Source organism: Giraffa tippelskirchi, chromosome 2 (assembly GCF_054371585.1).
Source record: "Giraffa tippelskirchi isolate mGirTip1 chromosome 2, T2T-mGirTip1v1.2.pri, whole genome shotgun sequence".
In the NCBI taxonomy this organism is placed as follows: domain Eukaryota; kingdom Metazoa; phylum Chordata; class Mammalia; order Artiodactyla; family Giraffidae; genus Giraffa; species Giraffa tippelskirchi.
In genome coordinates, this window is record NC_137276.1 from 26,903,416 (window position 1) to 26,929,698 (window position 26,283).

Consider the following 26,283-nt stretch of genomic DNA (forward strand, 5'->3'; position numbering starts at 1 on the left):
TCACTGTGTTTATATAGCACAGTACAGTTACAGTTCATAATGACGACTCTGGGTATCAAAGAAAGGGTGGATTGTACTGAACAGTCTTCAAAGAGGAAGTAAAATGTATCATGTATTAAATGGGTAAGAGTTCTGAAGTTTTCTCACTTATTTTAGTTGTAAGCTGCATTTATATGAGAAATAAATGTTTTATTTCCTAGCAGACCCCATAATACTCTATGATAATTGAGTCTTTCTTAGAGAAGCCCAGAGTTGGGTCATATATTAAGTAATCTGCAAAATGAAAAGTTTTAGTTATTTTTGGAGAACTGTTTAGCCATAAACAACCTTGACAAACTGTGGATACTGGTAGTTTCAGGATTTTCTTCTAAGAGTCATTAAAAAGGCACACTAACAGGGAGTGTTTGGTTATGAGGTGAGTAGATAAGCAAGTTTCTTTATCTTGGACCTTTATTCTCTCTAAATCAAAGAATTCCACATTAGTGTTGGGTTATGAAAAATAAACTATCTTTGACTTGATCATATATGTAAGAGGTTTTCAAGTAACTGCAGAACACTTTTTTTTTTTTTTCAGGATGGTCTGCTGGTCCTTCATTATGGACTTGTGGTTTCTCCTTTGAAAATTACTTGAAGATTGTAAGAGTATTATGAGTGGGTGAACAAAATAAGGAGGCTTCTGCAGGATTGCATTCTCACCAAAGATTTCCATGAAACATGTAATTGCTATCATTTTGTGCTGTTTGAGACATAACTTATCTATTTTCAGCACCAAGAATCATAGGAGTCTTATAAATCATAGGATTTTTAAGTATAACTTGGAATGATAGAATGCATCTGTTTAATGAAAGATCTGTTTAGTAAGAAGTCTCTCTAGTAAATGACTAGAAAAAAAGCATCCATAGCTCAGGGGGAAATTTTTTAAAGCATTTACTTTTTATGATTTCAGATACTTTGATATAGATTTTGTTTCCTAATCTTTGAGGTAAATCAGTCACTGTTTTTGTCTTCATTGAGCCATACGCCTTTCAAGTTGGTGATTGGGATTCTGCTCTTTTGAACTGAAAATTTAAAACCAGACTTTGTTAAATTACAGAATGTACCTCTCAGACAAGGACCAAAACTATGGGCCATTTTTGTATATTGCCGTCATATTTTGAACTTATGTCTTGTTTTTTTTTTTTAAACCAGCAACACTACTAAAGAGATACTATCCACTTCTAAAAGGGATGAATTATAATTTTTTGTGTGTGAGGATACTGTCCCCTGTAGGGTTTAGGTCTTCAGTGTAATGAAGGCACCTTCAACATATCTTACAACAAGGGGTGCCTCTTTGCAACATTTTTTTAAATATTAGTTTGATTAACATTAATTTTGAGTACCTAGTGTGATTGTCAGTACCTTGTAATGGTACTGCTTTTGAAAGTAATTTAAAAATTTGAGTGAATTTGAGGTTTACAGAATACTTGTTCATTGTTTCCTCAGTAAGTCAGTTTAATGTTCATTTTCCCATTTGTCACTGGGATAAAGAATACGGGTGTTTGAGAGCTCACTCACTTGCATACAAAATTTTCCATTTTAAAGATTATTTTGCCTAAAATTAGCATTGTGATGCTTTAAAAGAAATATTTTGTAGACCTTATTTCACTGCAAAATTTCCAAATCTGCATAAAAACAATTATAATTGGAGAAAGATTGTCAGTTGTTTTATAAAGAATTTATGAATACTGTATAAGTTTCTTCTAACATTTAATACAATTTTTTAATAAAAATTTATTTTAACCTATTTTGAAATGCTTGTGTTTATTGAGGATTTTTAAAAAATAACTAAAACTCTTTAAGGGACAAGACATCCAAAGCAAAGTTAAACTGTGCCATCAAATAAATATTTTATAAACATCTTTACCTTACCTCTTCTTAATATCTTCTGCTTCTGTTAGGTCCGTTCCATTTCTGTCCTTTATCGAGCCCATCTTTGTATGAAATGTTCCCTTGGTATCTCTAATTTTCTTGAAGAGATCTCTAGTCTTTCCCATTCTGTTGTTTTCCTCTATTTCTTTGCATTGATCGCTGAGGAAGGCTTTCTTATCTCTCCTTGCTATTCTTTGGAACTCTGCATTCAGATGGGAATATCTTTCCTTTTCTCCTTTGCTTTTCGCTTCTCTTCTTTCCCCAGCTATTTGTAAGGCCTCCTCAGACAGCCATTTTGCTTTTTTGCATTTCTTTTCCATGAGGATGGTCTTGATCCCTGTCTGCTGTACAATGTCACGAACCTCTGTTCATAGTTGGCTTAAACCTCAACATTCAGAAAACTAAGATCATGGCATCTGGTCCCATCACTTCATGGGGAAACGGTGGAAACAGTGTCAGACTTAATTTTGGGGGGCTCCAAAATCGCTGCTGATGGTGATTGCAGCCATGAAATTAAAAGAGGCTTACTCCTTGGAAGGAAAGTTATGACCAACCTAGATAGCATGTTTAAAAGCAGAGACATTACTTTGCCAACAAAGGTCCATCTAGTCAAGGCTATGGTTTTTCCAGTGGTCATGTATGGATGTGAGAGTTGGACAGTGGAGAAAGCTGAGCAGCGAAGAATTGATGCTTTTAAACTGTGGTGTTGGAGAAGTCTCTTGAGAGTCCCTTGGACTGCAAGGAGATCCAACCAGTCCATCCTAAAGGAGATCAGTCCTGGTTGTTCATTGGAAGGACTGATGTTGAAGCTGAAACTCCAATACTTTGGCCACCTCATGTGAAGAGTTGGCTCATTGGAAAAGATCCTGATGCTGGGAAGGATTGGGGGCAGGAGGAGAAGGGGACGACAGAGGATGAGATGGTTGGGTGGCATCACTGACTCGATGGACATGGGTTTGGGTAAACTCCGGGAGTTGGTGATGGACAAGGAGGCCTTGTGTGCTGCGGTTCATGGGGTTGCAAAGAGTTGGACATGACTGAGCAACTGAACTGAACTGACTTACCTTCTCTGTTTATACCAGATGCCTTTATTTGACAGTGGACAAAGTAACGGCTATGGAGTTCACTGCCTCGTAAATGTCTCTTGCACAAATTACTTACTGTTTTCTTGTTCTGTGTTAACATCTGTGTTGGGGATCTCCAAGACCACTCTCAGGTTTAATAGTTCACAAGAAGGACTCATGGGACCCAAAAGGTTACTATGCTCTTGGTTATAGCTTATTACTATGAAAGGATACAGATTAAAATGAGCAACAGGAAAAGATGTATAGGGTAGAGTCCAGGAGAAACCAGGCACAAGCTTCCATTTGTCCTCTTCCATTGGAGATGCAAGGAGAGTGTTTAATTTTCCCAACATGATATGTGAAGTGTTGCCAACCAGGGAAGCTCACCTGAGCCCTCGAGTCCAGAGTTTTTGCTGGAATTCAGTCACATAGGCATGCAGGCTTGATACCCCAGCACCCTCCCAGTAGACAACCTGATACGGCATGTCCCAGGTACATAAAAATAGGCATTCACCATAAATCACATTGTCAGCATAAACTATCTGATGCGACGAAGTTCTCAGGCATACTCAGGTTATTCCAAGGGCTCAGAAAATATGATTTATAGTAACATGGGAAGACACTTATTTTTTTAAACCAGAGTATTATATGTAATTAATTAAAGGTCCGTCTTGTCAAAGCTATGGTTTTTCCAGTAGTCATGTATGAATGTGAGAGTTGGACCATAAAGAAGTCTGAGTGCCAAAGAATTGATACTTTCGAACTGTGGTGTTGGAGAAGATTCCGGAGAGTCTCTTGGACTACAAGGAGATCAAACCAGTCAATCTTAAAGGAAATCAACCCTGAATATTCATTGGAAGGACTGATGCTGAAGCTGAAGCCCCAATTCTTTGTCCACCTGTTGCAAAGAGCCGACTCATTGGAAAAGATTTTCATGCTGGGAAAAATTGAAGGCAGAAGGAGAAGGGGACGACAGAGGACAAAATGGTTGGATGGCATCACCGACTCAATGGACGTGAGTTTGAGCAAGCTCCAGGAGCTGGTGAAGGACAAGCGAAGCATGACGTGCTGCAGTCCATGGAGTCGCACTGAGTCAGTCACAACAGAGAGACTGAACAACAACATTAACTGTAATTATTTGATAAATATTTCTGCAGTAAGTCAAGAGAATATCACTTGTGTGGACAACAAAATTAAAATTAGAGGAAGGTAGTCTGCCTTTAAGGAACTTGCAGCCTATGGATTACTTGCATCTCAGAATCTTACCAAAGGCAGATGCTAGTAAATACTATGAGAGTCACAAAGAGTTCCACCCTATCTTTTTTCCCTCCCTCTTGAACTTGACCTCCAGGAATCCCAAAGAATGAATTTTATCTGGTTATTTATTTGGCCTGTTGTTACTACCAGACAGTAAACTAAGTAAGAACACTGATTGACTGGTTTAAAAATTGGTACTTCCAAAGGCAATGTGACCTTGGGCTACATCAGTAGAAACACAGTTCAGATCAAGGGAGTTAATACTTCTAATCTCCAATGCATCTTTCATCCAGTTCTGTGTAGCATACCTTAGAAATATTGACAGATGGGAAGACAGTGGGATAGTGAACACTCAGAAGGGCTGACTCAGAAAACAAGAGCAAGCATTGACCAATTGCTTCTATCTTGGAGAAGCAAAAAACTTAGCAGTGAGAGGCCATATATGGTAGCTGTCTTCAAATAACCAGAGGGTCAAAGACTTAGATGAGGAAAAAGCATGAACAAAAACAAGACAAATGCCCTGTCTTGTTGCGTTAAATTAGCTTTACTGTTTCAAGAGGGATTTTTGCTAGGAACAAAAGCAGAAACAAAACTAAATCCTCAAATCTGCACAAATAAGACTACATGAAGTACAGATCCCAGAGTCTAGATTCAATGGCTAGAGAAAGATTTGTTTGGCACAGCTGGTAGGTTCTCTGTTTTCGCTTAAGCCCTCTCTAAGCAAAGCTATCCAGGGGGCTGATTTGTGATAATAGTAGTCTGACAGAATGTGAGCTTGGCAGGTTTCTCAATTCCTCCCTAAATACCATCCCAGTCTTTTCTCTCTGGTATCATCATTTCCTCTGACCTTGGGCTGCACTGAGCTTCCCCTCTGCTTCCACTGCATTGCCCTTCCTTCTTGATTGAGTCAGATACATTCTTATCTAGTTCCTGACAATCTCTCCTCTGGATTCAAACTTCTTGCACACACTCACAAAGTTACTCTTCTACAGCAACTGTGGCTTTGAATTCTTGGAAGTGATGCCACCGACCAGTTTACTTTTCCTGTTCAGCCTATGCAAAGTATAATCTCGGTGATTCAATCCTAGATGAATATTCTTGTAAGATGACCAGATCATAATTTCTTATTAGACGTATATGTGACTAATTAAAAAAAATAGTTTTTCCTTTTCAAGTTCTAATAGTTGGCAACCTCTCTGATGCATTTTGTTGTCTTGGAAGGCTCTGTTAATAGAGAAGAATCAAGCTGACTCCGAATGTTCATTTTTGCTGTTTTCAGTAGATCACGGCCAAAGGGTAGGTCCTCATTTTTAACCTTTTTCAATAATGTTGTGTGTACATGAGTTTGATTATTGGCCTCTTCAAAACTAGACAGATGATATATAAATTTTTATTATCTATTGAGATTAATAGTCCATGCATAAATGAAATGCCATATTGATCTTCTGAAAGCTTGACAAGTATTTATTTACATAGAAAGGATATTATGGTTTGATCTTTACTGCATATTTATTTCATTTTGATGGTACCTGTCATTTTACAGGGCTTCCCTGGTGGCTCAGATGGTAAAAGAATCCACAGGCAATGTGGGAGACCTGGGTTTGATCCCTAGGTTGGTAAGCTCCCTTGGAGGAGGGCATAGCAACCCACTCCAGTATTCTTGCATGGGGAATCTCCATGGACAGAGGAGCCTGGCAAGCTATAGTCTATGGGGTTGCAAAGAGTCGGACATGACTGAGTGGTTTTACACAGGTTATTATGGTGATACTATTTTTTCTTTTAAGTGAGAAAAAAATTTTTCTTCTAATATTTCTAAGAAAATGTTTTTCCAAAAGAAAAGCTGGTTGAATAACATTTTAAATTAGAAGATGAAGATGTTTGCCAGGAACAGATTTTTTCCCCCCAGTAGGCCTAGAGGCAGTATTTCACATTGGTTAAGGACATGAATTTTGAAGCCCAGACTCACAGATTTGACCTCCAGCTTTGCTATTTGCAAGCTGTGTGATCTTGAACTATTATATAATTTCTCTGAGCTTTAGTTTTCCATATCAGTAAATTGGGACAGTGGTACCTAACTCAAAGACTTGTTACAATAATTAATGAATGTGTTAAGCACTCAGAACAGTGGTTGGCATATGGTCTGTTTTCAAATTCAGTTATGGTCCCTTGGTAGTCACTTCTTAGATTACTTTGCTGAGTTAGTTTCCAATGAATAAGTAGGCCTGTTAATATTAAAAGATCAAAGTTAAACCATGTTCCCTCCTCCTCATTTTTTGTCCTATATATTTTCTATATTCACTTCCTTCTATTAATAACTGGACCAAGTGTGGGGATACAGGCCCTGGAGTTGGACCTGAATTCTGCTTTCACCTTAGTTCTAATCTTAACTTTGCTGTTTCTACTTTACAGACTAGGTTAGGCCATGGACAGACAATTTCAGTTGCCAGAGATGGTTCCTTTTGCTGAGCTTACGTCTGACTTAAGATAAAGATAAACCACTGCCTAGTCCTAAAGAACATCAGGAATTCTATATGTCATGTATAAATTCTTATGCCAGGAAATCATGAGGGATGGAAGTTACCCCTCTCATTTATTAACACATATGGCATAGCAGGCAAACCTGAGTTAAGTTTGTTTTAATAAGCACTTCTAAGGAAAGAGCTGCTTTTTTGCCCTGTGTAATAATCAGCAATTAACCAGACTGCTACTGATTATATTCTAAAATTCCAGCCCTTATACTAATGATTTTCGTTACAGTCTGCTGAGCATTCTCTAACCCCTAGGAGAATGTGATAAAACTAGAAAGAAAAGTCTCAGAACAGAGACCACTTGTCTCATCAGGGAAGAGGGTAGCCATGCGGTGATCTACAGTAATTAATCAATGAGGAAGCAAGCCTGGAGACCCTTCTAGGATCAGTCTTTATTTTCTTTGTAGCTTGAGCTCTCTCTGTTTTGTTTTATTCAGAATCACTGAAGCACTGTAGAAACATAATTCTTTAAATATCTGTGGTATGACTCACTCTGTTTTATTACAGTCTTGGTGTGTGTGTGTGTGTGTGTGTTTCAAGGGATTTTAAGAAAGAATTGAAAAATTTTAGCTAGTTCCCACCCCCACCTAGTAAGCTTGTGAAATAGCATAAAACATGAGGGCAATCCAATCAACTTCTAAGAGATCGATAGAGGAGGAGAGCAGCCTTTTGATCCACGTAGTAACCATTCTTTTCTCTCTTTAAGTGTATGCAGCAAGGGTTGGTAATGTAATAAAAACAGCCCTTTGTTTGACTGGATTCAGGAGCACTCACCCCATTTGCAAATGGCATAGCCATGTGAGATATTTGAAAATAGCAAATGGCATGATGACAGCAACTAACCTGTACATTTAAATCTGAACATGCAGCAAAGCCAGTAATGTGGTGTCTAGAAAGAAAAATAAAATTTCACATAGGAACTATGTTTACAAAGCTCCCTTCAGTTATTTCCATTTTAAATTAGCACTGTGCTTTCAAGTATATCAATTTATTTGGTTCTAAGAAACCAAATGTGATCTTACAATTTGGATGTTTTTAAGGAACTTACAGATTTCTGATGATATAATAATAAAAATAAAATTAGCTGGAATCAGTGATAACTACTCATAAGCAAGCGACATTTCTAGCTGTTCTTTCTTTCATTTACATCCAGGGAGATTTCTGGCTTTTTCTCCAGGCTCTGTTTTGAAATCAATACTACTCTTATTAGATCTGGCTTAATGTTGTCCAAATGGAATTCCTTCTAACTGGGTTGACCCAGGTGGCTGTACATAATGGTCTCAGCTGGAGCAGAAGATATGATAGACGTCATAATTATTTTTCTGATAGTCTCATTTTCTCTATCAGTGGGTTCTTAAAATTGAGGTGAATTTAGATGACATAAAATTAATCATTTTAAAGTGTATAGTTCAGTGGCATTTAGTACATTTGCAGTGTTGGGCAGTCACCATCTGTATCTAGTTCCAAAATATTTCCATCATTCCACAATAAAGCCCCACCTCTATACCCCTCCTTTCCAGACCTAGCAACTGCCAATGTGCTTTCTGTTCTAATGGATTTTAAATACATTTAAAAAACTATCTCATGTTTGCCTTTAGATCCATGAGTGGTGGTCTGGTCTCCCTGCTTATGTTCACAGGTAAGTTCTAGAAGTTTATCCCCACGACTGTATAACTTGCATTATCTCTGGAGATAAAATTTGGACTCTAGTTTCCAAACTATTGTTCAAATCTTGTCCCCCTATTTAGCCAGTCCAGTAAAACGAATTACAAATATCTTGGATTTATTACCTCTTGAGGAATGGGCTCCTCTGTAACATTCCCTAATTCCAGCTCTTTGATACTGAGCTATAGAATTCCTTTACAAAAATATTTTTAAAACTCCTTTTTAAAAAACAGGTAAATAGCTTCCACTCCTCTATAATTTTTAGCAGGAGCATGCAGAGGCTCATGGTTGCAGTGCAGGGAGGCAGTAGGCTCAGGAAATCAGCAATGTGTACCAGTTTGCCTTTGGGACTCAATGTTGCCAAGGATTTCTGGGGCAGAGAAACCTTAAGTTAAACCTTGGGAAGAAGGAGTGAAAAAGAAGATGAAAAGAAAGATGTTTATTCCCTCAAGTGGAGGGGGACTTTCTTATATGTAGAAAGGCAACATAGGAAAGAAAAGCAGGCACCGAAGAGTCAGAAGACCAGCTCTGGTACTCACTATGGGGCATCAGACAAGGGTTTAACTTTGTCATTCCAAGACTCTGTTCCTTCATTTGTCAAATGGGTATACAAATACTATACCTAGTGAGGGTTGTGAGGCTTAACTGAGATCATTCTGTTTACTGCCTAGTACAGTGACTGGTACAGTAAGTAGGTACTGAATAAATAAGAGCTGTTACTAATACATTTCAGGATGCAGAGGATCACCTTGCCTAGTGACTGAAAGTCTATCACTAGTATGCTTCATGAACAGGCTTCCCCACAGTCTCACAGACTCACTCTGTTGTCCTGTCCTGTCCTAACAGTCAATATTGTTGCTCCCCTGTCCTTCTCCTCCCTGCCTGGTGATGCTGAATGCCTGTTACTATCATTGTTCTGGTTTAATAATTTATCAACTTCATAATATGCTTTTAATGTCTTTCTTTTATAAACTGCTGCTGCTGCTGCTAAGTCGCTTCAGCCGTGTCCGACTCTGTGCAACCCCATAGACGGCAGCCCACCAAGCTCCGCCGTCCCTGGGATTCTCCAGGCAAGAATACTGGAGTGGGTTGCCATTTCCTTCTCCAGCTCATGGCAATTAGTGGCGACTCACTGAAGATAAGGGATACAGACTAATCAGAGCCAGAAATTCTACAAATTAAGGAAAGGACTCTGGCCTTGCATAGAGAAGGATCTAGTAACCACATATTACTGTTCTTAGAAGTGGCAACAAATGTCTATACTGCAAGTCCATGTACTGATGAGTCTACTGTTAATAGGCCCTAAAAGACGTGTGTGTGTGTGTGTGTGTGTGTTTTCCTTTCTGGTTGTGCCACTCAGTATGTGGGATTATAGTTCCCTGACCAGGGATTGGACCTGCATCCTCTGCATTGAAAATGAGGAGTGTTAACCACTGGACCACCATGGAAGTTTCTAAAAGATGTTTTATTATAAAACTCTCATTGTTAGTGTGTAACTAACATCTTTCACTAGCAGTACCACTAATATATCTTCAAGTGGCCTGAAAGTGCCTTTAGACAGATGGACTGAGAATGACAATATTGTTCAGGACTCAGCAAGCTCCAGCTTCAACCATCAGCTGTGAGTTGCATCCATATATCCCCTCATTGGCAGTTTCCATCCTGGAACCTGGCATGGCATTAGGAAATCTCAACTTGGCATCCATGGACTTCTGTATACCGGAAGTAGATAGTTCTAAAGGAGTCACAGGTCCCTTGACCTGTACAGTTTTGTGCATGTATTTTCTTGGGTGAAAGGATCCATAGCTTTCTCCAAGGGGGAGAAGACTTTTTAATCCCAAAAACGGTTAAGAATCACTACAGTAGAGGAAGATTCTATTACTGCTGCCCATGTTCTACCTAGGCATGTGGGTTCTGCAGAAGCAGAGCCTCATTTTCAAAGAAGGAAAAGATTCTTACTATTTTGAAGAACTTTTTAATCATGTGCCTTCTGCCAGTTCATTCTCAGAAATCTTCAGCAAGCTAAGCTAGTTAAATCATTATCCAGGCACAGAATACATAGTCTTTCATCATTTGATTGATTTGATTTCCCCACTTCCTGCCATGAACTGTCCACTTAGTGCATTATGTTTCAGACCAGACAGTCTGCAGACTATAGCCCTAAGGCTTCGACAGGGGAAAAAAAAAAAAACAAAATGAAACACTAAACAAGGATGCACAGAACAGAGAACATATGATTTCTGAATTATCAGGGGGTGCAACTGTTCATTAAACCAAAACAGTGCTTCTCTCAGTTAAAGTAGCAGAAACCACAAAACACAAGTTATGTTGGTGGGATTCGTGTGACTTTTAATTCTTATTTTACTAATGTTTTACAGTAAGTGTAAGGAGTAAAGACAGGAATGGAGTGAGGGAAAGGAAGAAGAGAAAAGTATTCTTTCAAGTTCCTTGAACAGCTGAAGCACGTGCTAGGATCAGAAAGTTGAGTAAAAGCATCATGTCCTTTTCACCACGGAAATGGAGATGTGTGACACAGATATGGCAACTCTTCAGATCTGTGGAAGTGACTCCGACAGAGAATTCTGCATCAAACTTGGCACATGTGGAAGACTGGGCAATGCAGGTGCTACACAGCTGGGCAATGAAAACTGGACTTCCCAGAACCTATTTCCTAGCGTGTGAGCAGGACATCTGTGCCCCTTCTCTGGTCTGAGTGTCTCTTCCTTTCCAGCAGGGAAGCAAGACCCTGCCAACTATGCAACAACGGGAAATCTGTTGGGCAAGACTCTGTTAGAAGCAACAGGAAATCTGTTGGGCAAGACTCTGTTGGAAGATCAAGATTTCTTTTTTATATTTATTTGCTGGTGGTGTTGATGGACCAGAAGGGACTTTTTACTTTTGGGCAGGAGCATTGTGTCCTGGTGGTAAGATAATCTACACTTAGCACTCTTAAAAGGCATAGGTGTGAAGACATGGCCTTTTTAGGACCTAGACTAGTGGAGAGGGAAAAACGAGGATTTTAAGGGAAAAGGCATGAAACAGCTAATTCTCTATCACCACAAATGAACTGCCACAGATAAATGAGACCTCGTCTTTTCCCCTTCATACAAATACTCACCTCTTCTAGCTTACACTACTAAATCTAAGGTCAGCTTAATCACAGTTTGGGATTAACTATGACTGTGCTTCTAAAGTTAAGGTGAGAAGCTACATTCTTAATAAACTATTCCTTTTTCCTAATTAAATGGATTTGAATAAGCTAAAAGCCTAAAACCTAGGGGTTCTTTTCAATGTTTCTTGGGGGTAACCCACAAATCTTATCACTGCCATTTTTTTTAAAGTATATAATTAAAAGGACATGAAATGGACAGGGAGAAGTCATTACACGAATCATAGAAATGGTTAACATGCATCTAATTCTATTTACTGAGAAGAGAGAGCTCAAGGGGTTAAGTTCTTTTGAGAAGAACCTAAATGTGTTTTAAAGGGACAAATACTACACTAGCCTTTTTTTTTTTTCCTGAATGGAAGAAAGGATATATGGAATTGCAGAGGGGTGAGAGGGAAAATACGCATTAAACAAACACCTATCATTTGTGAAACAATTCTATCCAAGTAGTGTTGGGTATGGACTGTGGGTTTATCTCTGGCAGTGATCTTATGTTTTAGATATCTAGAGTGAGATTACATAGCTGGGTAACAGCCGGGTATGGTGAGTGAATATAGGTTTTAATTTCAATTCGTAGCAAGATGGTGATGATCACAGATTTAGCACCTTAGTTTGTACTTTCTCTGTACCTGAATCATCCATAGCTGTGAAGCCTGAGCTTTAGGTGTGAAAGCTGCATTCTTAGATAACTCCTCTGTGATTGCTCTAGGACTGCGGTTTGCTCCAACCTAAGGTGTGGTTTTCTTATTAGAGAAAGTAAGTATCCAATGCTAAATATGAGACTGAAGCCTTGAAGACAATGCAGAGTGGCGACAGGTGTTTTGGATCAGGAATAGGCTGTTTAACAAGTCAAGTGTATATTATCCCCTCCTAAGCGTTAACTTTTTATAAGCAAGAGAATTATATTTTTTGGCTTGAAATGGTGTTTTCTTCTATATTTGATTTCTCGGTTTTCTTAGTAGATATGACTGTCTCCTCCAATATTTCTTCAAAACTTTCCCCTATCTGGGAGGTTTTCTTGGAAGCTACCTTAGAAGCCTCCTCTTCCTCCTCCTCTTTCTTAAGAGACAGCCCAGTGGCTGACCCTTTGGAGGTGGTAGAACTGAGGATTCTAGGTGGGAGCAGATAGCTTGGGTTGGGAAGTGGATTCAGCCCTGAAATGCTTAATCCACTGGTGCTGAAACGTGTCTCTTCGCCTTCTAGCAGTTTCCTGTAAATCCAACAGAGAAAACCTCTTAGGAAGTCAACTTGCAACTTTTTAAAGAATTTAACCCTCCATCCCCTATTCATTTCAGAAAGACTCTGGATTCCAGATTTCACCGTTTCTTCATGACATTGAGACCAATAAATATTGAATTTCAAGGCCAAAGACTTGGACTTTATCCAGCACACAGACACACACACACACACCCCTTTAGCACCAGCTATGTTTAAAGCACTGTTAAGGGGAAACCTATCGTATTTGCAAATACATTTAAAAAAAAACCCTTCAACTCCCCTTGGCTTCATCATACCCATTTTTGGCACTTAGAGCATACAAAGCTCTAAGAAGTAATTTACTAATTAACACCTTAAGTGCAACAGGGATAAGAAGGTAAGTCCACAAAGGAACTGCCTAATTCAGCTTGAACTTGAGATCTGTATTTTTTCAGCATGTCAGGGTACAAAGGACATGGAATCAGCCATAACAGAAACCAAGGAATTAAACTGTTTCAGATACCAAGCTTTTTTCCAGCCTGGCCTAAACAGCATCATAATAGAATGGCCCCAATATCTTTCTTTTCCTCTCATAATTCCAGTAACTTTTATCATTCAAAAAAAGTCAGAAACTCAAAATACTAGCAAATCCTCTGGGAGCTTTGAAGTAGTATATAAAGTCTTGTTACACAATCAGTCTACGGTTCAAGTTTCCTCATCTGCAAAATGATAATATAACCTGATACCTAGATAATTTACATGCAGAATCTAATATAGTGCCTAGCACACAGTAGTCATTCAAAACGTAGTAGCTGCTGTCGTGTTTTTTTTTAAAGGTAAATGTTTCCTTACACATTGCTTAAGTGGGAATCCAGGGGGATATCTCATCTATGAGGACTTTCTGTGTTATATGAACCCTGTTTTTAAAGTTAGAGTCTGATGAGTTTTATCTCAACCTCTGTGCACTCACATTATTCCCTTAAATCTCTGCAGAGGTAGGTAGACTACTCCAGGCCTCCAGGCACTAGTAGGGTGGAGCTGGGACCTAACCAAATTGAGAGACGTAAGGGTCAGCTCACCTGGAAGGAGCCAGTGATGCCTTTCCTCATCCCCTGCTTCAGCCATCACAAATTGGAGCCTAAAACCACTTATCTGGGTAGCGATGCCCTAGGTGATGGGATCTGCCTAGGTGAGCATGCCCTGTGACGTACCTGTAAGCTGCTATCTCAATGTCAAGAGCCATTTTGACATTGAGCAAGTCCTGGTATTCCCGAAGGTGGCGGGCCATCTCACTCTTGGTGTTCCTCAGGTCATTCTCCAGCTGCCCAATGTTATCCTGAAAAGCAGCAACACAAATCCAATATACGTAGGCCAAACCGGCTGACATTCATCGAGATTGAGAAAGCAAGGATTCTCAACTCTGACTACACATTAAAAATCCATACCTGTCCCTCAGCCCAGATTCTGATTCAATTATTCCAGGATGGGGTCCCAACATCTTAATTTTTCCACAAAGGTCCCAGGAGATCTGGATACATTTCTACCACAGAGCACAGGGTTCTTAACACCGGGAAGATATTTATTTTTTACTCACTTACTGTCCCTCCCTTGCTATTGTATTACTGCTGAATCACTCAGTTGTTGAATGTCCTTTTCAAAACCAAAGGCTCAGGTTAGGAGCTTAGATTCAGAAAATTCCAACTGTGGAGAGCACAGAGAGGATGGCAAGTCTCCTCTGCCTCCATTCGTTGTGATGGTTTCATGGAAGTCTGCTACTCAATCACTTTACTGACCAAATTTTACATGACCAGTAGGGAGGAAGCATAAACACTTCAAGGAATTTTTTTTTTAATCCAAATGGCATATTGAAATTACAATTTTTTAGAATAAGAAACTTGCTGCTGCTGCTGCTAAGTCGCTTCAGTCGTGTCCGACTCTGTGCGACCCCATAGACGGCAGCCCACCAGGCTCCGCCGTCCATGGGATTCTCCAGGCAAGAATACTGGAGTGGGTTGCCATTTCCTTCTCCAGTGCATGAAAGGGAAAAGTGAAAGTGAAGTCACTCAGTCGTGTCCGACTCTTAGCGACCCCATGGACTGTAGCCTACCAGGCTCCTCCGTCCATGGGATTTTCCAGGCAAGAGTACTGGAGTGGGATGCCATTGCCTTCTCCAATAAGAAGCTTAAGTTCATATAATACTTGTGCTTTAAGTTCCTCCAGGTGCAAAACCAGAAGAAAAACAGAAGAAAAAAAGGTTTAAATCTGTGATTCTTGAGAAATGAGAGGATCTTTTAAAAACACAGCAGACCCTATTGCTCATCTACTTAAAATCCTCCAACAGCTTTGGAATTAAGTGCAAACTTCTCAGCACAGCCTATGCTTTTCACCTTGCTCAGTATGTTTTAGTTACCGTGGCCTTCTCTTTTGCTCCTTAAACTTACCAAGTTCATTGCTATTGCAGACCCATTAGACTAGCTCTTTCCTCTATTTGGAATGCTCTGTGGTGGGTCTTCACATGGCTGACTTCATGTCATACAAGATTCAGTTCAAATGCCCTTTACTCAGGTCTTCGGCATCCAATTTAAGTACCCTCTCCACGGTGATCTAGTGTGTACTTTTACCTTAAGCTAGGGTAACTGCTAGCCCATGAAGGAAATTCATGAAAACTTTTAAAAAAAGTATCTTCAGAAAAGAACTCCCACCTGAAAGTGGCCACTCTGCTTTTTAGCTCTTATTATATGGATAATTCTTTGTTGAGGAGGGCTGTCGCAGTGAATGTAGGATTTTTAGCAGCATTCCTGACCTCTATCGACTAGATGCCAGCAGCACCTTCTCTCCCAGCTGTGATAACCAGCAATGTCTCCAGACATTGCTAAATGGCCCTGGGAGGGTAAATTGCTGTTAGAAAACTATTGTACTGGGACATAACTTACATGGAAGCTGTCTATCTAGTTCACCCCTGGAAGCCCATAGCCTAGCACAATGAACACTGGAGATGCTCAATGAATGACTGTTGAATGAATTTCTTTTCTTATTCTGAGCAAATAACTCATATAATTCAGTTGCAATTCTCAACATGGCGAGTACAGTGGCTGAGAGTTATTTTTATGAAACAGTCATGCAGATGAATATATCTGAAACCTCAAGAAAGTGCTGAGGAACCCTTTGAACTTCCCTTGCAGGGATGATAAAATGCTGCTGAAAGGCAGGGCTGATATATCAGGGGGTGCAAACTTCCAAATCAAAAGAATCTGCAGAAAGAATTAAAATTCATACCACCTACCTGTTCTATAAATATTGACAGGAATACTGCAAAGAAAAAACCCAATTAACTGATGGGTACAGAAGAAGGAATGATAAGCAGTGAGGAAAATATATAATACAATGAACAACGGTAGAAATATTCCAAAGTGTGTTAAGAGATCATAAGAGTTTAAAGTGATTTTTGTCAAGAAATTTTACTTGATGGTTGCTATATTTGAGGTTAAATAGTGTTAGTTACTCAGTTGTGTCCAACTCTTTGCAACCCCATGGACCGTAGCCCACCAGGCTCCTCCGTTCATGGGATTTTCCAGACAAGAATACCGGAGTGGGTTGCCATTTCCTTCTCCAGGGGATTTTCCTGACCCAGGGATCGAACCCCGTTGTCCTGCATTGCAGGCAGACTCTACCATCTGAGCTACAAGCAAATCTTCTAGTGATGCTTAGGAGTAAGAGGATCAATATACTGTGGTAAGGGGAAAAGAGTCTAAGGTGAAGGAAAAAGGAGAAAGGGGAGGAAGTATTCTCATTATTCAGAGGGGCAGGAGAAATGTTACAGGAGGAAAAAAAAGAGGATTTCATCAAGATTTTTGGATTGCATTTCTTGCCCTGCCACAAACATCTAACATATCTCAGTTTTCTATACTTTACTTTCTTTGAAACTCTCATTTCTGTATATGGGAAATTATAGTGTTTATTCTTTTCTGAGGTATTCTGAGATCCTCAAGTAAGGACTCCAATTTTATGCACCTCACATTATTATGTGATGAGTCCATTATCTGTTCAATTAGATAATAGTCATTAGAACAGCATTTGGTACCCAGGAACTGCTTAATAAATGTTAGTCATTTTTATTATTGTTAATATCATACCATGTGACTCTACCCTCTTAATGATATGGACAAATTGATCACGAGCCCTCCCTATAACCCCTTAGATCAGCGGTCCCCACCCTTTGTGGCACCGGGGACTGGTTTCATGGAAAACAATTCTTCCACGGACTGAGGGGAGGGGATGGTTTTGGAATGATTCAATCACACTGCATGTGTTGTGCACTTTATTTCTATTATTACATCAGCTCCACCTCAGATCATCAGGCATTAGATCCCAGAGATAGGCAAACCCTGGCTTAGATAACTAAAGAAAGCAACATATAATAAAACTTGAACACTGGAGAGTTGGAGGCAAATCCCATAAAGCACTGGGTTATTTTTTGTTTTTTCACAAAGATGTACATCTCTGTAACAGTTGGTTTTGTTTTTGTTTTTTTTTTTCATTTAAAGGATGTTATTTTCTTTCTCCAGATAGGAAGGTACAAAATTAAAACCTTAAATACCAGAATTTAATATAATACTTCATTTTTCAAAACAGCCACAGGCTTTTCAGCTCTGGACACCCAGGCTTCCATAACAGTTTTTAATAACAAATCTAAATAAAAACTTTTCTAAAGTGCTTTGTACTACTCTTCCCTAGGATACTAAACAAAATGCAACCTTTCTCAGCAACTAAGGATTAAGATAATGATCAATTATTTCTCTATAATTCTGTGATGTGTTTTACCTTTTAAGTCAACTAAGGTATATATAAGGCTGTATATTTCTACCCTAAATGGCCCCTGAGAGCAGTGTTTGAACTAGTGTTTGCTACTAGTGGTTTTCTTTGTCCTGAAAGTTGAACTAATCTGCTGCTACTCACTCCTGACAATGCCTGACTCCTGTGGTTCCTCTTCTCTATCTTGCCACAGGCTTGAAATCCAAATAGCAAAGTGCTTTAGAATCACAAAGTAAAGTAACAAATAAGATGGGGGGGCAACAGAGGGGCCAACTTCCTAATCTGTGATTTAGAGATAGATGTGTCACATCAGCAGGTTAATTAGTTCCTTTTAAAAAAACTATTTTTGTTTCACAGCTGTTTTCTGAATAAGAGGTTGCTGGAGACCTGAGTTCTAGATAGATGAGATTTCCTTGAACTTTTCTGCCACACATTTCACAGGTCTATTTTATGGATCAGTGTAGACATAAAGCATGACTTTGCTCTTTTTAGAAGGAACTATGCTGACTGCTGACCACTGCTCTTCAACATCTAGTCTCTTTTGTCTGCGCCTTCTTCCCCACCCCAGGCTGTCTTGCATTGCCCTTCAAAATGCCCTGTCAAAGATGGCCTCCAGCTGGAAATCTGAGCAGAGCGCTGCAGTCTGCCCCCTCCCCCAACCACGCAGCAGCTGCTGGCTTAGACTGAGGGAACAGGAGAGAGGCACTCCCATTCCAGGGGTCTCTCCTGGAATGGCTAACCTGAGTGCTGAGCATCCTCCTCAGGGCTGGAAGGATGTGGACTGGGAGTAAGAGAGAGAACAGGCCACCAGAGCACCTGCAGTGGAGCACAGGACAACAGACAGAGCTGTGGGTTCATCACTTTTAGGGGCCCTCACCCAGGGGAACAGTAGTGAGTGTGGCACCATCTGATTGAAGGAGGCTGTTCAGAATTACTGCTCTGCCTGATAACGAACGTGCGGAGAGAGGATTTCTGTATGTGGTACACTCACAGGTCACTCTGCTGCCTTTTCTCACTCCTATCTTTGTTTCATCCCATGATTTTTTCTACAATACTTTAAAAATGTTGCACTACAAGTATTTCTATAGGCTGGTTTACACTGGGAAATGTGGTTTAAGTCAGTGCACCCCCAAATCAGTCTGAGGAATTGATATGCTGCAGTGCTTTTATTGAAACTGCATATTCCTGGGCCCCACCTGCAAACTACTGAATCCATATCTTTGGGAGTAAGCCTGAGACTCTTTCTGTTAAGCCCCCAAGTAAACTTGGTGGGTAAATGGGTTTAGGAACCACTACTTTTTCTGTAAAGGCTCTATCAGGGTGGCCCAGGTGACAATAATACAGTGAAGTGGTATGTTTGGTGTTTAGTTGCTAAGTCATGTCCAACTCTTTGTGACCCCATGGGCTTTAGCCCACCAGGCTCCTTTGTCCGTGGGATTTCCCAGGCAAGAATACTAGAGAGGGTTGCCATTTCCTCCTCCAAGGGAATCTTCCTGATTCCCAGGGATCGAAACTGTGTCTCCTGCATTGGCAGGCGGATTCTTTACCACTGAGCCACCAGGGAAGCCCTAATATACTGAGTTAGAAGAGGCAAAAACAGAACAAAAGAAAGCAAAAAGCATATGGAAGAGTTGAAAAAAAAAAGAGAGAGAAGGGGACCAAATGAAGACCTTTTTCTTGAATTCTAATTTCAGAAATGGATCTATCAGGCTATAGATTTATATGCAGCCACTGCCACCCCCAATCTCCAAGGGGCCAGCCCCTTCCTGCTATTTAATTAGGCTACATTTCAATTTCATACTGGAAAGAAGAGAGCAGACTTGGCTCATCTCCCTGGAGAGCATTAACGGATGGTGTGATCCTGACTGTTCTGCAAGGTCTTTCAAGGAAAGCTTCAGCTTTCCAAGACTGACCATCGAACAGGGCCAGGGCCCCCAGTACCATTCAAAAATGTCCTTAGACATCTTTGGCAGAACAAGGACTCTAATGGTGGTGAAGCAGGAACCAGAATCACCCTGTGTCAGAAATGGAAAGCCTTTAGTTAAAGAGGATGGCTCTGTTTGGCTTCTGAGGACAATAGTCCTAGCGCCTCTTAATTTTTCATGTCGCCTGATTCAAGCTCTTGCATACACCACTGTATACTCACTAGTAATATGTCACCTTGAATCATTCTTCACCTTTTCAAAAGCGTGATAAGCTTTCTTTCCTCAAACAGGCTGTCAGCTCTCTGGGGCAGGGAAGACGTGACTTTAATGGGGCCTTCCTCTGCCTCTAAGAGGGTGGCAAACCTGCAAAGGAAAATGGGCCTACCACTAATCTCTGAAGCAGAAGAAAGAGAACAGCCTCCCATCACTGCAGTGAAAGGGGAGGGGGAGGGGTTAGAGGGCAAGAAAACAATGGCTGAATCTCACTGTGGGGAAGGAGGCTTTTCATCTCAATCAGCGCTGCTAAGATTGTCAGAATAGCCTGATGACACCCTTGTGGCTTCAGGACTTCAGGATCCGCAGGTGAAGATGTGAACCCCTCCTCAGCTTTTATATATATATATCTGTTGTCTGATCTCCTCTTCTTCCATTCACAGCAGGTCCACTGAGGCTATGGCTGATGGGGGCAGCACTGCAGAGCTGCAGATGCCGCAGTTTCTGTTGTTTTTTGTTTTCTGCAGGCTAGTCTCTGGATGACCCTACTATTGTCTAACATTGAAAGCCTTTTAAAGCAAACAAAACAAACCAGACAATACTGTCACTACTTCTTAGAATGTAGGGGCTACACCAAGCAAACAGAGGACATGGCAAAGCCCAATTCAGATGGTGATTATGGGTAAGTTATCCTTTTTAGAGAAATACTGGGCTAGCCCTTCAGAAGACCACGTAGCCCATCCTTTGAAGCTTCTAGAAGAAAACATGAAGTCTCAATTAACTAAATGTAATTAGTTCAGGCCATTGAGAGTTAGGTCACATAGTGAAAAGTTCAAGTTAAAGATTTTGAAGTGGAATAAAAGTATTTATTTGAATATTACTGTAATTATAAATACCAAAATAAATAGCCCAAGCAAGCTTTCTTCCTTTATCAAGGGGCATTATTTTTAATGAACAGCACACCAATAATAATTCTCTGGCTCCAGACAAAAATAGCACTTTGAGGATTCACTGCTTTCTTGATTGTATTTTCTTAATGTTCCTAAACATTATTAATTTTATCAAATGGAAACTTTGAGCTTGGCAGAATGAATTATTGCAAGTTTCTGAACTATTAGCATTCTATCCAATGGAACTTTTATTGCACCTTGAAACTGAACCACACTATTTAGATTCTTTTCCACACTTTTCACCTGCCTCTGTGTCCTTTGTGGTCATAAGCCCAGAATGTTCCAAATGTAGTAAAACTGAAGATGCAGTGGCCTTTGTTTGGAGAGAAAAGGAGGAAAGAGCTAATCGATACATTCACAGGAGCTTAGAGGACAGGCAAAGACACGAAAAAAATTAGTGACCTATAACAAAGATGCGCTCATCTCTGTGATTTATTACATGCACTTAGGATGGAAAAATGTTAAGGAAATGGGCATTTTCGAGTGGGACTTCACTGCTGCGGGGCAGACTAAGTGGTTTTTGTGAAATGCTAAGCCATCCATGAAAGTGAAAATTGATGCTGTCCACGAGGTGACCCTTGATTGCAGGTAGCCAAGACTGATGTGTTGGTGTTGCAGAAGAAAAAAAAAATCGAAGCAGTTAATTGCCTAGAGAGTCAAAACTGGGACATGAGACAGGAGGGAAATTCTGAGATGGGAAGAACTCGAGATCAGCACCGAGGACAGCGCCCGACCATCCTCCTTTGCTAACGTCTGTAATGCTTTCTTAAGGAAGAAATACCGTTAAGTCAGTCGCCGAGGGAACTGAGTGTGTGCTGGGGGAGAACAGAGCAGGGAGGTTATTAGTAGCCCATCACTCATCTCCTTGACTGCCAGTCTCTACTCCTTTGAGGGCAAAAGTCAAGACAATGGGATAGAACTCTTGCCAGTATAGTCTCTCATTCTTCCCCCAATCCAAGGGCAGAAATACTCCCAGGACGCACAGAAAGCATTTCAAAGTCAAACAAGCCAGACAGCGGAAACAGCACCGCCAACCACAGAGGGGCTGTGACCCACCCCTATTGCGCTCAATCCCTCTTTGGGAGGGGGTTGTTCTTCAGGTCGCCAGCGTGTTTATGCCCATTTGCTGAAGAATAGAAGCTTGAGGGCTTCTTTGTTAGAAGGGCTCGGACAGGGAAGCAAGTGAGGGGCAGGGAAAGAAGGGGTCCAGGCCCCTAAAATTAGCGAGAGAGGTTCCAGGGCTTTTTGTTTGCCAGTGCCTCTGGGCAGGGCGCTTTCCGTCCCCTCCTTTATCCTCCCCTTGACTTCGAGGGCCCCAACCGTGCGAGAAATACGCGCCGGAGAGCACAGGACTCCCCTCTCTACGCAGCGCTCCAACCTTTACCTGGTAGCTGGCCACCTCGGCACTGTGTCGCTCCTCCAGCTCCAGGATCTGCCTCTCCAGGGACTCATTGGCCCCGCGCAGGCCCTCAATCTCGATGGTGCGTGCCTGCAGCTGGCGCCGGTACTCGTGAATCTCCTCGCGGCTGGCCCGGATGGCCTCGGTGCTGCGCGCCGCCTGCTCGTTCAGGTTGGCAAACTTGGACTTGTACCACTCCTCGGCCGACTGCAAGTTCTTGGCGGCCAGCGACTCATACTGGGCGCGGATCTCCCTCAGCGCTGAACTCAGGTCTGGTTTAGCCACAGCCACGTCCACTTCGGCCGCGGCCTGCGAAGACGCCTGCAGCGTGGCCAGCAGCTCGGCCACCTCTTCGTCGTGCACCTGGCGCACGAAGGCCAGCTCGTCCAGCAGCGACTCGACCTTCTTCTCCAGATCCAGGCGGGCCAGCGTGGCGCCGTCCACGTCGCGCTGCTGCGCCTTCAGGGCGCGCTCGGCCCCTTCGCGCCCCCGGCTCTCCTCCTCGCAGCGCGCCCGCAGCCGCTGCACCTCCTCGGCCAGCCCGTCGCGCTCCAGCACGGCCTGCGCGCGCGCCGAACTCGCCTCCTCCAGCTGCGCGCGCAGATCGCGCAGCTCGCGCTGGAAGAGCTCGCCGACACGGGACGGCTCGGTGTGGCGCTGCCGCAGCGCGGCCAGCTCAGCCTCGAGGGCGCGGTTCTGCGTCTCCAGCTGGTGCACCTTCTCGATGAACACGGCGAAGCGGTCGTTGAGGCCCTGCAGCTGCTCCTTCTCGTTAGTGCGGATGATCTTGTACTCATTGGTGCGCGCCGCCGCCTGACTCAGGTCCAGCCCGTCCGACGCCGGGGACCGGCGGTAGGCCAGGCCCAGGCCGAGCGACGAGGCTGAGGAGCAGGCGGCCGAGGAGGCCACATTGCCTCTGGACAGCGACTGCGAGCGGAAGCTCCCCGCGCCTCCAGCCCCGGAGAAGCGCGAGGACAGGCGCGAGCCGTCTCCGAACACCTTGCGGTAAGAGGAGGAGGCGCACAGGTAGTGCTCCGAGCCGAAGCTCATGGTGCCGGGACCAGGGCCGGGAGAGCGGCTGCGGCTGGCGCTGGCGAGGAGAGGAGAGGTGCGCCGGGTGGGGCGCGGCGGGCGGCGTGCACCGGGTTTTAAGGCGTGGGGGGTTGGGGGGACGACTGGGGCGGCGCGTTGGAGGCGGAGCTCCTGCTCGGGTCTGGCGGAGAGGGGAGAGGGGGGCCTCCAGGAGCGGGGGCGGGGAAGCGCAGTGACTCCTGCAGCTGCGCGCGGCCGGGACCGAGGGCGAGGGGACAGAACCATTTGCGTAGGAGCCACCGCCTGTGATGAGCCCCTCACCGCGAATCGTCTGGTTTGGGAGTGACTTGTGTGGAGGGGTGCCTGAACGATGGGGGTTTCCCATCTGGAAACTGCGAGGTTCTATCGCGTCCCTTGACCCTGCCTTCCTTGCCCGCTTTAATCCACCGGGAGGTTACTGTTTTCTGAGAGGTGTGCTGTACTCTCACGCCCACCCCGGAGCTCCAGGGCGTCAGGCCCTGTTTTTCCAGTTAGAGTGTAGACCTTCAGGGCGCGGCTTTGTCCCCTCCTTCAGCCCGCTCGGGGTTCCCAGGGGAAAAGTGGGTCTACGTCAGAGAGCATCGCATCAGCTGCTCCTCTGCGGCTCTCGGGGGCGTCCGGGTTGGGTGGCTGCACCGAAAGCCTGCAACGCCCCGGGGAAGAGAGGGGCGGGAGGTGCGGCGCGAGAGCCTGAGTTGCAGGGAGTGGAGAGAAGCGGAGGGAAAAGCAAGGATGGCCATGATGGGCGGAGCTGAGGTGCCCCTGCCACTTATGTGTTAAGTGTGCCCTCCTGTTCACCACAGTCCCCTACCACTCTCCACTGATTCATGTCCGCCTTCTTAATTCATCTACTTTACCTGTCTGGCCTTGTAGGCGTTTGAGATTTCAGTCTGTGAATATCTTCATCTGGTTTAGAAGATCTGTCTTTGGACAAAAGAGGTCCCTGCAAACATTAAGTTCCGAAAGTGCAGAAGAGTGCTGTTGACTGAGCTGGCCTCCTTCTCTGCACAGGGGTGGATTTCCAAGAATGAGATCTGTAAAGATGAAGGCTGGGAGGAAGCAGCGTGGGGTCTTCAAACTTGTAATCTCTCAGGATGTGGCTATAACTTTGAAGAGGGAAGGGGGGGAACTTTTTAGAAGATTCCAGAATTCCAAACTGAAGGCCTTTCTTGATCTTGGAGTCTCAAGGATGTAGTTCTACGATAAATTTTACTTTCATGGAAGAAATATTACCTGAGACAGGCCACTAAAAAGGGGGGGGAATAGAGTCCTGTGGGACTTTGGAGCGTATTCTTGTCTTTGTGCTTTATGTCATGTAAGATGGTCGGGCCCTACCACAGCCTGGTCCTTGGTTCCTCCTCAGAAACCAAGACCTGAGCTGCAGGGACTCAATTCTGAGTTCAGTGGACTCGGAAATACCTGGTAATGTGAAGGATGGAAGAGTGCTGACATCATTGAATGAATATTCTCTGCTAGCCATCATGCCAGGAATTTTGCATAGGTTTACTTCCTTCTGGCTACTCTTCAAGGTGACCTTTATCCCCATCTTACTGATAAGAAACAGGCTTAGCTGCAGCACCCTGCATAAGGTTACTAGCAAGCAAACACACTTTCTTTCCTCAGTGCATAATTCTACTTAGAGCAATGAGACTATCAAGGTCTTATTAATTTCCATGTAGCCAGAATAAAGCTAAGTGGGCTTCAGAAAGGTTTTGGCCAATAACAAAATAGCAGGCTGGTCTGTAATTCAAAGAATCAGAGGTGATGGGTTTGAATTGTGTCTCCTGCCACTTACTAAGCATGAGGGGATAGCAACACCTACACCAAGGTCATGAAAGACTGAGTTGGTGCATGTGAAGGTGCTTTGTACAGATGTAAGGGGTTAATGTCATTATTGGCCTCTTTCAAATAGGTATTGCTTTGCATCTACCATCAACAGCAAATGAGTCAGGTTTTGTGATGAGACTGCCCACAGTATCCTTGCACAGGCCTCTAGGCTGCCTCTTGGGAGTGGGAATATAGCCCTCTTGACTGTTTGTGCTACCAGGGGTTAACAGGAGTGTGGCTAAGTGGAAACAAGCACATATAATTAGAAGCTCTTCTGGGCTGTGGCTCCAATCTCACCTTAGCCGTACTACCAAAAGCAAAATCACCTTTCTTTTTAAAATTTTTATGTATTATTTATTTTCGGCTTTGCTGGGTTTTCATTGCAGTGCATGAGCTTCTCATTGCAGTGGCTTCTTTTGTTACAAAACACAGGCTCCAAAGAATGTGGGCTTCAGTAGTTGTGTTGCACAAGCTTCATTCCTCCATGGCATGTGGAAGATTCCAGGAGTAAGGATCAAACCCATATCCCCTGCATTGGCAGGCAATTTTAACCTGATTTTTAACCACTGGACCACCAGGGAGGTCCTTGCCTTTCTTTTTCTTTGCATTCTCCAATAGAAGCAGTAACCCAAAGGCAAACACACGTGGAGCAGAAGAGGGTGAGGCAAGAAACCTGAATCATCCATCAAAGGGGTAGTCGCCCTGGAAAATCTAAAGTGAGCTGCATTTTGCAATTGCTGAATAGCTTAGCATTTCAGAGATTCCATACTTAAATGCGCCCATGAGACTTGTGCCTCCCTGCCTCTTTTTTGGCATACCACTCCATAGGCTCAGATATTTGGCTTTAATTATTTTAGCACAGAGTTGTACTACCAAAGAGTAATCTTGGCTGAGTCACAAGCCACATCTCCTTCCAGCTGGCCAGGTCTCCTAAGTGAGTGCCTTGCCCTGTGCAAGGAGGTGTGTATTCATTTTACTACAATGGCAGACTCGGGCACTGCAGACGCATTGTTCAATTATCCCCAGATTCTCCCTCCTGCCACATCCTCCGTGGCCTCTCTGTGGCATTTGGCAGTGCTCACTACTCTCTCAGATTTCAAGGACTCAATCTTTGGCCTTCTGCTGTTCCCTCATAAACTCATTTTTAGGTATGATATCTCCCAGAGGCAGGGAGGCTTGTGGTAAAGAGCTCTAGTTTTGCATCATGGTTCTTCCTAGTCATGGGACTTTGAACAAGTCACTGATGCTTTCAAACTGTGGTGCTGGAGGAGACTCTTGAGAGTCCCTTGGACTGCAAG

At 42.8% G+C, this 26,283-nt stretch overlaps 2 protein-coding genes across 4 annotated transcripts in view; one reads left to right on the forward strand and one right to left on the reverse strand.

The window, feature by feature from the left end:
* The window catches only part of PCGF6 (polycomb group ring finger 6), a 29,428-nt gene extending 27,645 nt beyond the window's left edge, over positions 1 to 1,783 (forward strand). For all 3 annotated transcript variants that reach the window (XM_081544513.1, XM_081544516.1, XM_081544517.1), the window contains one exon: positions 575 to 1,783. In XM_081544513.1, coding sequence (XP_081400639.1) covers positions 575 to 631 — 57 coding nt within the window. In that variant the 3' untranslated portion in view covers positions 632 to 1,783. The remainder of the gene's footprint in view (positions 1 to 574) is intronic.
* Positions 1,784 to 10,750: 8,967 nt separating this feature from the next.
* INA (internexin neuronal intermediate filament protein alpha) lies at positions 10,751 to 23,137 on the reverse strand. The gene is made up of 3 exons (XM_081544722.1): positions 22,073 to 23,137; positions 14,000 to 14,124; positions 10,751 to 12,801 (listed from the first exon to the last, which is right to left on the reverse strand). Exons 1-3 carry the CDS (start codon positions 23,135 to 23,137, stop codon positions 12,492 to 12,494), a joined length of 1,500 nt encoding a protein of 499 aa, XP_081400848.1. The 3' UTR covers positions 10,751 to 12,491.
* Between the last annotated feature and the right edge of the window lie 3,146 nt (positions 23,138 to 26,283).

Bases quoted from the DNA above. Each gene is read 5' to 3' on its own strand.
- INA (XM_081544722.1), bottom strand. From the start codon at position 23,137: ATGAGCTTCGGCTCGGAGCACTACCTGTGCGCCTCCTCCTCTTACCGC. The intron at 14,125-22,072 runs GTAAAGGTTGGA...GCTGCTTTTCAG, and splicing joins CCGAGGTGGCCAGCTACCAG to GATAACATTGGGCAGCTGGA. The intron at 12,802-13,999 runs GTACGTCACAGG...TTGGATTTACAG, and splicing joins ATTGAGATAGCAGCTTACAG to GAAACTGCTAGAAGGCGAAG.